This window comes from Schistosoma mansoni, chromosome 6 (assembly GCF_000237925.1).
Source record: "Schistosoma mansoni strain Puerto Rico chromosome 6, complete genome".
Classification (NCBI taxonomy): Eukaryota; Metazoa; Platyhelminthes; class Trematoda; order Strigeidida; family Schistosomatidae; genus Schistosoma; species Schistosoma mansoni.
In genome coordinates, this window is record NC_031500.1 from 6,559,797 (window position 1) to 6,571,740 (window position 11,944).

The 11,944-nt window shown below is 32.3% G+C and overlaps 1 protein-coding gene across 1 annotated transcript in view; it reads left to right on the plus strand.

The window, feature by feature from the left end:
- The window catches only part of Smp_085680 (serine/threonine RGC), a gene marked incomplete at both ends in the record, with an annotated part of 32,229 nt that overhangs the window by 10,663 nt on the left and 9,622 nt on the right, over positions 1–11,944 (plus strand). Inside the window, 7 exons of the mRNA XM_018798097.1 lie at positions 4,526–4,612; positions 5,614–5,757; positions 6,678–6,907; positions 7,750–7,841; positions 8,286–8,405; positions 9,931–10,051; positions 11,316–11,402. Of these exons, the coding sequence (XP_018653073.1) occupies positions 4,526–4,612; positions 5,614–5,757; positions 6,678–6,907; positions 7,750–7,841; positions 8,286–8,405; positions 9,931–10,051; positions 11,316–11,402 (881 nt within the window). The remainder of the gene's footprint in view (positions 1–4,525; positions 4,613–5,613; positions 5,758–6,677; positions 6,908–7,749; positions 7,842–8,285; positions 8,406–9,930; positions 10,052–11,315; positions 11,403–11,944) is intronic.

An 11,944-nucleotide genomic window follows, 5' to 3' on the forward strand; every position in this document is an offset into this window, starting at 1 on the left:
ACGATGAAAGCTCCACGACCAAACCATCCAGCTCAGAGAACAAACCTACATCAAAATCACCCACCTGAGCTACAAATTTTCTCCACCATCTCAAAATGTACTATACATACTAGGTGAGATTTATTTATCGTTTGTAAACTATAAATCTTTAAGGAAGTGGATTATTGGCCAGTCTTTGTTTTATATTTTCTGTCCAACTTAGTTAATATGTATCAAATAAACTGTTAGTTTAATAAACACTTTCATTATTTATTTGCAGACATTTACTCTACATTACAAACATATCCATCACTACAAGCAATGGAAATAGTTTTAATCGTATTGGCTTGTTCATTACTTCTGGTTATTGGATTGATCATTATTTACAATGTAAGTTATTATAATTACATTACATATGTTTGTGTCAATTAATCATTTCTTTTATACTGTGTCGTAACTCAGTATACTGATGTTCAGTTGGGATGATTTTGTATTGATGCTGTTAGTCAAAATGACTGCATCTAATTAAAAAAAATATCCAGAAAGTTTGATCCTGAAAGTAATTAGATTATTGATTAATCAATTCTGATAGAATGATAGAAGATCGGATATACAGTGTATCCTTACTGTTTCTTAACATTGTTTTTATGTATTGTTTTGCAGTATAAATTATGGGGATCATTGCTGTACACAAATATTCACTGTATGATAGTAACGAAATGTGTGACTGAATAGTCCTTACTTTAATTCAGCAGATATATCGAATCTTGGTTATTGAGAATGCAGTTCACATTATGTAATGACATTCGGTTACGACAGTCATTAGTTTCAAAAATACTGGTTTTATGGAACAGTACTTATCACAAAGCTCAGAGATATTTTCTTTGATCCCTTCCACTTACATAGGAATGTTCACTTCTATGTGGTCACAAGAAAAACTAAGTAGAGGTCTGATGGTCCTCATAGCTCACTGATTTACAATGTGATATCAGTCTATGATGAATGTTTGAGATATCAGTTGCATACTGGTTGAAACTTGTTAGGAAAGCCTATCTACGATTTTAAAGAAATCAGTATTCTCTGTAGTATGTGACTGATGTCATCCAACATTATATTCATGGAAGCTACCACTGAGCTTTTTTAAAGACTTCATATAACGAGCTAACAAGAAACTGTGATTTTAGGTTATTGAAACAAGTTCGATAGATCTCAAACGGGTTTAAGAACTAGATAACAGTTCATTTATTGCTACAATGTGATAGTTCAGTCAAAAACCATTTTCCAATTTGTAATTTGCTTAGTCTACATTCTTAAAAGTAACAGGAGGTCCCATGATAGAGAATTAATTTAACATAGTGACACTAGACTACAGAGATGTTAAATAGTCTGTATTCCACCAATTCAACAACCAGGTTCGTTGTGAAACCTTTAGAATTATCAAGTCATATTACCAAACGAAACCGCTCACAACATGTTACAAAATGTTGGCATTTGTCTAATGATGGATTCGTATGCGTTATACTAGATATAAAAAATACGTTTTCTATAAACGTCATCAGATCTATAATCCATGCTAACGATTCTCTTAAAACATAACAACTATATATGAAATATGGAATTAAACACAGGTTGTGAAGAAAAGAGGTGGAATATAGATGACTGTCGCTTATGCTGATCATCCGCTCTCAACGAAACGTTTACGGTTTCATTTGGAAATGACACTGAGTTCAGAAATCATTGAGCATCCATTTTGTTCTGATTTAGGACTCCTTAGCAATGCTCACATATGATCCCGCAAATGATTAGACTTGGCACCCTCAAATTTCACAGCTAGTGAGATACATTAAAGTTAATAGCCCACAGTTTCATCCGAAGTCATACTGTGATATAAAGTGGTTTCCACAAAAGACTAACCATGATTATCGGTTTCGATACCAGCCTAAGTGACTTCATATATCAGAACTTCGTAATATAACATCAATTCTTAAATTCAGAATCAGACCTGACATTTATGATTGCGATTCTATGTGAGGTACAATGCTCTTTCTGGAGTTGGGTGATTTCGCCAGCTGACGTCGATCGGTAATTAAATGCATTTTGAACTCGATTAAAGCCTCACAAAATAAGCTTTGGATTCTAGTTACATTGTTCATGAATCAGTTGTTTAATTGCACTTCATAATTTGTATTTTCATTACTGCTCTGTTTATCACGAAACAGTATATAAGAAGATATAAAGCAAACAAGAAAATCGAAGAAACTTGGGTACTCGATCCAGCGAAAATTTATGATAGTAAGTAATCATGAGTTAATTTACAATGAAACTAGGATAATTATGGACGCCAAAATTAAAAATGAGCTAAAAAAATCTTTTCAAAATACAATGTTATTTAATAAATTCTTCTAGCAGAATTTCATTCAGCTTTTGATAACAAAGTCATTGTTAAATCAAGTCTCTACAGTATTTAAGAAGTAACTTGTCACAAGGAATCCTAAAAGCCAAATAAAAAAGGTAACTTAGTGGATAACATCAACAACATCAACTCTTAGATGCAGGTATATCCAACTCACGAGTTTCAAATAAGAAAAGACTTACGTCCTGGATTCCACTACTAGCCACCGTCATCTTAGCTTAGAATGTCTGTTTCCAAAATATCGCTTTTTCATTATTCTTTCGTCTTCTTATAATTTTAAATTGTATGCAAGTGATGAGAAACCGTAAAACAGATTGAAGAATCGTTTTTACTATACAAATCTCGTTGTTCAAGCTCTGTTTAAAGAGAGACTTTATTTTAATGAAAAATGAGAAATGTTAAAGGCATATATGAGTTCTTAACTATTGTATAGACGATCTGACCATGTTAAAAATGGAATTTTAAGCGCTTTAAAACATATTACAGAGGGATTTTATAAATGATTTTTATAGTTTGATTTGTGCAACATAATGAAAATCTATTCTCACATTGGTATATGTCTGTTTATTGCAGCTCTTCTATTATGTATACCCAATATTTAGTTCAGTAAAACGTTTTTAAACAAAATGTGGTCTACATTGGATTTCATTGGATTATATAAAAGTCAATTACACGAATTTTAAGTTTTTTTCTGTATATTTCATAGTCTGTTCAATCACTCATTTATATTAGTTAATGTATACAGACCAACATAGAGCGATGCTTGTTTGATATTGATTCTCATAGTTGAAATCATGAGTCACTTGAAGCTAGATCTCCATGGAAAACCTGGAAGCACTGGATGGTCGTTTCGCCCTATTATGAGACTCCCCAGCAGTGCACATCCATGATCCCACCTCACGAGATTCGAACTCAGGACCTACCAGTCTCGCACCAGAGCACTTAACTGATAGACCACTGAGCCGGCATCCAACGGTGTTAATGTCTAACCTCAACCAATCCACGAGCTTTGAGTAATCATCCAGTGCTTCCAGGTTATCCATGGTGGTCTAGCTTCAATTGACTCATAATTTCAACTATGAAATTATTGAAATCTCCACAAAATTCATACTGATGACAATTGGTTGTTCAATCAGATTGAGTTCTGTAATGACTTCTCTTAATTACAATTGTTTTAGTTGATCCAAAGGATAGGTGGATTAAACTGTTTCTCTACCGTTCACAAACTGTTCGCTTAAGATGATGTAAGTTACTTTCAATAAATTTCTTTATGTTTAACAAGGTAAATGTTATTACTTATGAAATCATATTAAAAACTTCAATTATATCCATATTTTCAAAGGCATTGGGACAGTTTTCTATTATTATAATCAATTGATTTGAACTAATTATGAAACTACTGTTGAAAATCTTGAGGAATTTCGAAACGACTACAATAAATCTGATTTTCATTGATACTAGCACTTGTACTGACCATAAAGCTAGCAAAAAAATCGAACATTTTCATCCAACATCAAAGAGAAATTGTCTGCCGTTTAATTGAACGATAGGTTAATAAACATTCAGGTATCTAACCTGAACATTTACAGTGTGATTAGATGGTCCTGGTTACATTCGAAAATTGATCATGTTACACAAATATTTTAGTTTTGTATAACGTTCTTTGTGCAGAGGTTCAGAAATGATGTAGTTGCGTTAGCAAATCATGATCATTTAATGATCTTTCTCTAAGGTGAAAGAATAACTGATTACAAATTCCTGACTGATAATTAAGTTATTCCTCTTAGTTTATTTAAATTAATAGTTATTTCCATTCAATGAATTTTGTATACAAGTTATTGATCTTAAATTAGATTCTCAACGCTCATCGGAATTCGTGGACGTAACTACATGTTTTTGGTATGACTAGACGCGCAAGAAGTTTAATATTTGCTGGAGGTTTTAACAGTTTGAAAATACCGCTGATAAATTGTTGTCTGTTGACCTTAATTATCTTTAGTTTGATTCAAGTAAATGTTGTGTATAGACAAGAAAGAAGCATTCATCTAGTAGTTCATAATTTAGGAGTTTGTTTTATCAATCTCCAATAAGAAATAAAAAACACTCTCCGATTTATGCTTTTTAAATTTTTAGTGACTGCGTTCCAGTAGCAATGAAACAAATCTATGTAGAGTTTACTGAGTTAACAAGCGATATGCAAAAACAACTATGGGAAGTTAAGTAAGTTATAATAAAAGAAAGATGTGCTTATTCGTTCTAAATGTGTTGGATTTTAAATTATCGATCACATGGTCCATATTTATTGATCTGGTGTCGATGCCTGAAGGATTCCAGTTCGACTTTATGTAATTTCATGGATAAAAGCTTTTAGTAAACCTCAGACCGCAATAGACAATTGTCTAATGCACTTTGGTTCTGGAGATGATGTCACTTCGCCATAGACATCATCTACAAAATAACTGAAAAAAGCCGCTGTTAGATCTTGTTTCACATAATAATATATAACAAACAATTCATAACAACAACAACAACAACAAAACGCGACCTACTATTAATGAACTCAAAGTTAGATCTATCGCAAATGACATCTCCTAAGAAGCAGATTATGATTTTTACTTATCTCATACAAAGTCAAGTATCTGTTTTTTACTGCATTCGATATCCAAGAGTGGTGACATTATGTTTCGTCTTCCCTTTTTCATTAGCTGAAGCATGTGTTGAAAGTTTTCAGGTCGTGATTAACCCTCATTACAAATGAACTGGAAATCACTATTAAACCAGAAATCATTGAGTAGCTGTTTCGTCCTAGCCTGTGATCTTTAATAATGTTTACATACTACTTTAATGAGTTCTTACCCAGTTACTTGAACTGAAGTATTTCCAGACTGCTGCATAAAAATATGTTAATCCTTATTTACCAATGTTAGCCAATTTGGCTGATGACCTTTCTTGGTGAATGATGTAAAACTACAAAATTATATATTTTAATTTCAAACAAGTAATACACAAAACAGTGTAGTACAGTGATATACAATGTCGAATATGATTAAGAATACATTGATGAATTGATGCATTGAAGAAGAATAAACCGTAAAGTACTCTATATTCGATACACTGATGAACTAAACAGACTCTGTATTCTTGATGTCTTTTATTGAGGCAAACAGTTAAAGATTTTTACTAATGTTATCTAATTGAATTTCTCCTCATATATTTTACAGAAAAATGAAACATAATAATTTAGTGAAGCTCATCGGAGTCACATTTATATCACCTGTCTTATCATTGTATACAGAATTTTGTGATAGAGGAAGTTTATGTTATGTACTTCGACGTGATTCGATCCCGCTGAGTTGGAGTTTAAGGTAAGCTTACAGTACAGAGGATATATTTTTGAATATTCTCACAAGACCAAGATAATATAGAAATTAATTACTATGAAGCATCCCTAGTTTATTACTACATAACATTTATTAATAAATTATACGAGCCAACATTAATTAGAGTAGTACACCCCACATTTTATTGTTGATATTCTGAATATAAAGATGTTTACCATAAAAGTCAAATTTTTAAATTTTGAATGGTAACAAATTATATCTTAGATGATGAATTTTTCGGGAGCTCAGCAAACAATTTGGGCTTTTCCTTGCAGAAGCTTATTAGTCGAAAAAATTGACATAGAATATTCGATAGAACGTTTAATATATATTATTAATTTACACTTCTAGATTACTCACCGGCTTGAATGGAGAAATATAGCTATGAATTTTCATATTGTGGTGTGTTCTACTTATATCCATATAAGTAGTATATGGTGATGGTCAGACATAGAATGTATTTCGGCAGAAGGTCGATAAAGAAAGAACAGAAATGAAACGCAATCGGTATGAAAATGCATGAACAATGAAATCAGAGAAGACGGACTGATATTTGCAGAAGGAACAGTTAAGATTGAGACAATTGATTGTTATTTTGCAAATTAACTGTTTACTGTATGGTTATCAGAATTTAGTGAGATAGTCTGTAATTTGTGCCTAAATACATTTGATTGTCCCCAACTAGTGTTTTGTTCACTACAATATGAGTTCTAACAGTAGCATGAACTGTTTCACATAAACAAGATCTTGGATTCTGAGTACAGAAGTTCATATATTACCGATGTTAAGTAGCGTTCAATATAATCCAAAGTAAAAGTTATTGACATCTAATTATACAAATATGTATTCTATTGAATATGGATTCGGTACAATCTTCTTCTTCTTCTGTTCATTCCATTCAATAGAATAGGTTTTCTTACTGGTCTTGCAAATGGTTTAGCTTATTTACATAATTATCACATTGTACATGGTCGATTGAATTCATCAAATTGTGTAGTTAGTGATACATGGACATGTAAAATAACGGATTATGGATTAGATAGTTTAATTTGGTCAAATAATTTTGAAAAACATAAAACATTTTTAGATAAACCAGAAAATCTGCCATATATCCCACCTGAATATAGAGGTAAGTGTTAAATTTTTGAGAGTTTCATAGTGTTTTCTTAATATTATCTTGAATAATGTGATAACACTGAACCATTTGATTAAATTTATGATAGAAATTACTGCTGGTATGTTTTTTAATGGTTAATCCTTGGGGCACTTTACTTTCTCATTTCTCAGGGAGATTAAAGTAAGGATGTGTTCAAAAAGTTTCAATTCACAGAAGGGGTTCTTTTGTGTGGAGATTTGTATAATTGAAATCATGAGTCAATTGAAGCTAGACCACCATGGAAAACCTGGAAACACTGGAAGGCCGTTTCGTCATATTATGGGACTCATTAGCAGTGCGCATCCACGATCCCGGCTCACGAGATTCCAACCCAGGACCTATCAGTCAGTCAGTAGTGAGCATATGATTATGACCAGAAGGGGTTTGTGGAGATTTAGTACTTTCATAGTATAAAGCATGAGTCAATTGAAGCTAGACCACCATGGAGAACCTGGAAGCACTGAACGGCCGTTTCGTCCTGTTGTGGAACTCCTCAGCAGTGCCAACAATAGGACAAAACGGCCGTCCAGTGCTTACAGGTTTTCCTTGGTGGTCTAGCTTCAATTGACTCATGCTTTCAACTGTGAAAATACTAAATCTCCACAAACCCCTTCTGATTATAAATAAACACATATCATCATCTGTAACTGTAGTTATCAACATGTATTTTCTTTGTTTGTTTTTTCCAATGATAAGCTCATATTGATTGTGAAGTTTAGCTTAATGTCAAAATGTCTGATGTTAATTATTTTAATTCCATTATTGAAAATTCATCCAGTTCACCTCAGTTAAATAAATCTTTTTCTACATTGTTTTCTTAGATTATAAAGAAACATTATTCGTGCCAGCAGTAGACATATACAGTTTTGGTACAATCATGTGGGAAACAGCAAGTCGTAGTGATCCGTCTCAAGTTAGTTTAAAAATTATTTATATGGTATGGTTGTTTTTTATAATATAAGTAGTAAGGGGACTAACTAAGTATATTGCATTGTGGTTTTTCATTCGATTAAATCCAGGGACTTATAAAATAAAATGCCGAAATGACTCTACATGATTGAAAACAAATTTCAGTGTTGAATTATTGTAATCTACATACGAGGTGATTTTCATTATTTGGTCATTTATTAGGCTTTGAGGATGCAAATACAGTGAATATGTCTTCTTTGAACTGTAAATTTAGAAGTACAACGTCAACAGCAAACTTCCTAAAATCCGTTGTAAAATATTATGTCTAAGAGGTTGATTAAAAATATCGATTATTGTAGGTTAATCTATTTGCATGATAGTTTTTCATACTTAATGTAACATGTTTGTCATCTTAATCAGCATGTTGTTATTTTATTTGATAAACTAGGATGACGAATTTGTGGCAGAACCAATGTATAATCACCCGGAATTGCCGACTAAAAGACGTTTTGAAACTGATGTTAAATACGAGGTTACAACAGTACCGCCTTTTGAAGAATACAACAACGTGAGTTTTAAGTCAGATACTTCCGGGAAAATTATTTCCTCAAAAGGTGTAACCTTTCTATGCTTAAACCATGGTTTTGCACTTTAAGGGATGTTGGCACTAAAATTTGATTTCTTTTCATAAAATCAAGGAAAACATCATGAACAGACGGTTTTATTGAAAGAATGTGACAATTTGAAGATTGGCGCCATGAGTTACGTTGTCTTGAATAAATATTATACATTTTACTATATCTTAATGAGTGCTGAATTATTAGGTACTGTTTACTTTGCTCTCCGCCACATATGATATGATTGTGTTTATAGCATGATTTCTTTTTCTAAGGGCTGTGCGAACTTCTCTTTGAATCCAAGTCTGGGATAGAAAAAGAGTTGCGGTTAGGCAGATCAATAGAAGTGTATCTCGTCTCGGCTTATTATTTATCGTGTTAGTCAGAATGTATCACTGGTCACGTTTAAAATGCTATGCTATAGATGATATAGTAGACAAGAGGTAGGAAAATTATGATAGGAATTGTGATTTACAGGTCAAGTATGTTGTGATGAAAATCATCTCAAGATGTCGTAGCTTACCTAGTTGTTTATTTCTTCGATCGTGATCTAATATTTCCCCCAATATTTGTGTTTCATTTGCCTTAAGAGAACATTTAAGCTAGCGGACTTTAAACTATTCCATTTTTAAATACGCGTATTATTAACTTGTTCATAGAACAAATTAGCTGGACGAAAATGGATCGTTGGAAGTCTCATGATTCTCCTTACAATATCTTGTTTTCTTGGAGACCTTGATGTCTTAGGTTCCAGTTTACTTATGATTATCAATCATCATAACATGTACGACTACCTATCCTAACGAGAATGTCATATAGAATCAGTGATCTCATAAAGTCTGATGGTTTGAACTAGCTTAACTTCTAATCTCAGTTTGTAGTTGCTTTTTTGCAACAAAATATTTTATTACTGAGTGAGTGTTTTACGTCTCAAAGATTCATAAAATATCAGTCACTAAAACAGTTCGAGACATTTCAACAATCTATAAGTATTGTGTTTAACTAGCTCCCATTACTTTGTTGCTTAGGACTTATGCGCATATAGCGTTCAACCTTTTACAAATCCTGTTCTGTGATTTACATGAAAGAATGAATAGTACTTAAAAAAACAAAAAGATCACTCTCCAGAATGTGCTATTGCAATGTATGCTACTTATATTTGCAGATATAAGTAGTATGTAACACCGATTGGAAGTGGAATATCTGCGAGCAGAAGGTTGGGAAGATTAAAATGAACAGAAGAGAGAAGGAAACTGAAAGGAATCAAGATAAAAAACGGGAACTCACAAATAATAATGTTTGTGAGAAACAAATCAAAGATGTGCAAACGATGTAATCGATGTACGATCTTCACTTTGTGATTTTGCATCTAACAATAAATTAGTCTTCTGCACCAGAGTTCTCGTTCACTACACTATCACGTAATCAGTTTCATATAATAATCATGTCGTTATTGTTTAATTTGTCTTACATTAGTTGATGGAATCTTGTTGGAGTGAAGTCACACTTAGACCAAACTTAAATACAATTATAGAATGGTTGACTAAGATTAATCCAAGGAATATTGGAGTTGATACAGGTACAATACTTGTAAGTAGTATCACTTGCCTGTTATAAGTAGATTATAATGTTATTGTTGATTTTATCACCATAAATTTTTGTTTATTTTATTCCTTTACAAGTACACAGTGTATCTTAATTTTTCAATTACTGTTGTTATTATTGGAGTTCAAGCACTCGTCACAGTCGCTTTCAAACGTAACAATAAGGCAGATGGTTCAAAGAAATAGTCTAAAATAACTCAACACACCACTAAGTTTCATGACAAGAATTTTAGATTCTGTGGGGTTCAAAGTCTGAAAATTCTAAGCACTATTCTATGTAGTATTTTAGTAAACGATCACGTAGGTGGTGTAAACCGATTTATTGTTTTGTGCAAAATCACACAGCGGCTTGATGAAATATGGAAATCATACAGTAAATACATCATATGCACATCTTAACCTTGTCCTTTATCTACTCCATTATTCCTCTAATTCTGTTGTTATTTCAATTACTCTTTGATTTTTTTCCTGTTCTCTTCATTTCAATCTTCTACTGTCAAGCATTCTACTTCCGACTGATGCTACATAATATTGATATCTGTCAGCATAAATAACATACACTATATTATGCCATCTTTTGAAATTCTGTTACTACCAAACAAAGTGTTATTCATTCATACGACAAACAAACTGGTCTATAATTTTAGGGTTAAATTTTAAAGTGAACTAATATGATATAAAAAATCACCATTAAACAGCTATTCTGTCCCAGTATGAATCGCATCATCGGTGTGTATCTGTGGTCTTATATAGATAAAACGAAAATATGTATTTGAGAATCTTGTTACTTAAGCTTTTTTTAAATAAAATAATAATCGTTCACCTTATTATGAGGTGCCTCATTATTTTTTATTCAAGGTCCTACAGAGAACCAAACCTAAAACATTCAAGTCTTGAAGTGATTAACCCTTAGACCAATAGTTTTTATGATATCGTAGTACCATCTTCCATTTCCTCCGGAGAATAACTGTTTCACGCCTGAAATAGTTGATTTCTACTGGTTATGGGTTTTAACTAGAACTTACTGAATTACCTCCTAGAAGTAATCGCTAAAGAGTTGATGTAGGGGTCTCATGCAGATTGTTGAGTTTTGCAGTGCTTCCTAGATTTTAATCATTGTCTACGGTCATTTTGTTATGTAAGCTGTGAAACTTCCACAGCATCCACAAAACCTCCCTGTACCAAAAATAATTGTTCTCATTTTTGTGTTAAATTTTCTAACCATCCATGCTTGCTTCATTTTATTTAAGACGAAAGAATATGCTAGATGTCTTGAATCTATTATTGAAGATAGAACACAAGCGCTTCGTAGTGAACAGAAAATGGCAGATACTTTACTTAACAGTAGGTTCAACATTTATTTTATGGACTAATATATAAGCTTTGTTAATTTTTATGATTTTGTTGAATTCAAGGACTGTATACTCATGAATAAGACTATCGAACATAGTATTACAATAAAGTTTCTCTAAGACTGTACTTAGATAAAAGTTAAAGACTAACCATGAAAGTTAATAATCATAGAACAATAAAATTTTTTTGAGATGATGGAGAAGATTTGTAACTCAGGTAGATGATTTTGATGTAGTTTTATTCTCTAAGCTAGATGGCTTGGTCGTGGAGCTTTCATCGTCCTTCTGAACGATATCATCAGCACAAACTTCGGATAGAAGTGAAGTGTTTGAAGGACGATGAAAGCTCCACGACAAAACCATCCAGCTCAGAGAACAAAACTCCATTAAAAACAAAAATCTACAAAGTTCTAGATGAATTATTCATTACACATAAGTGTTCTCCATTAAAACGTTTGATCAAAGTACTCCTAAAAATATTTATATTTAATGAATTCAATATTCATCATAGTTGAAAGCGTGAGTCAATTGAAG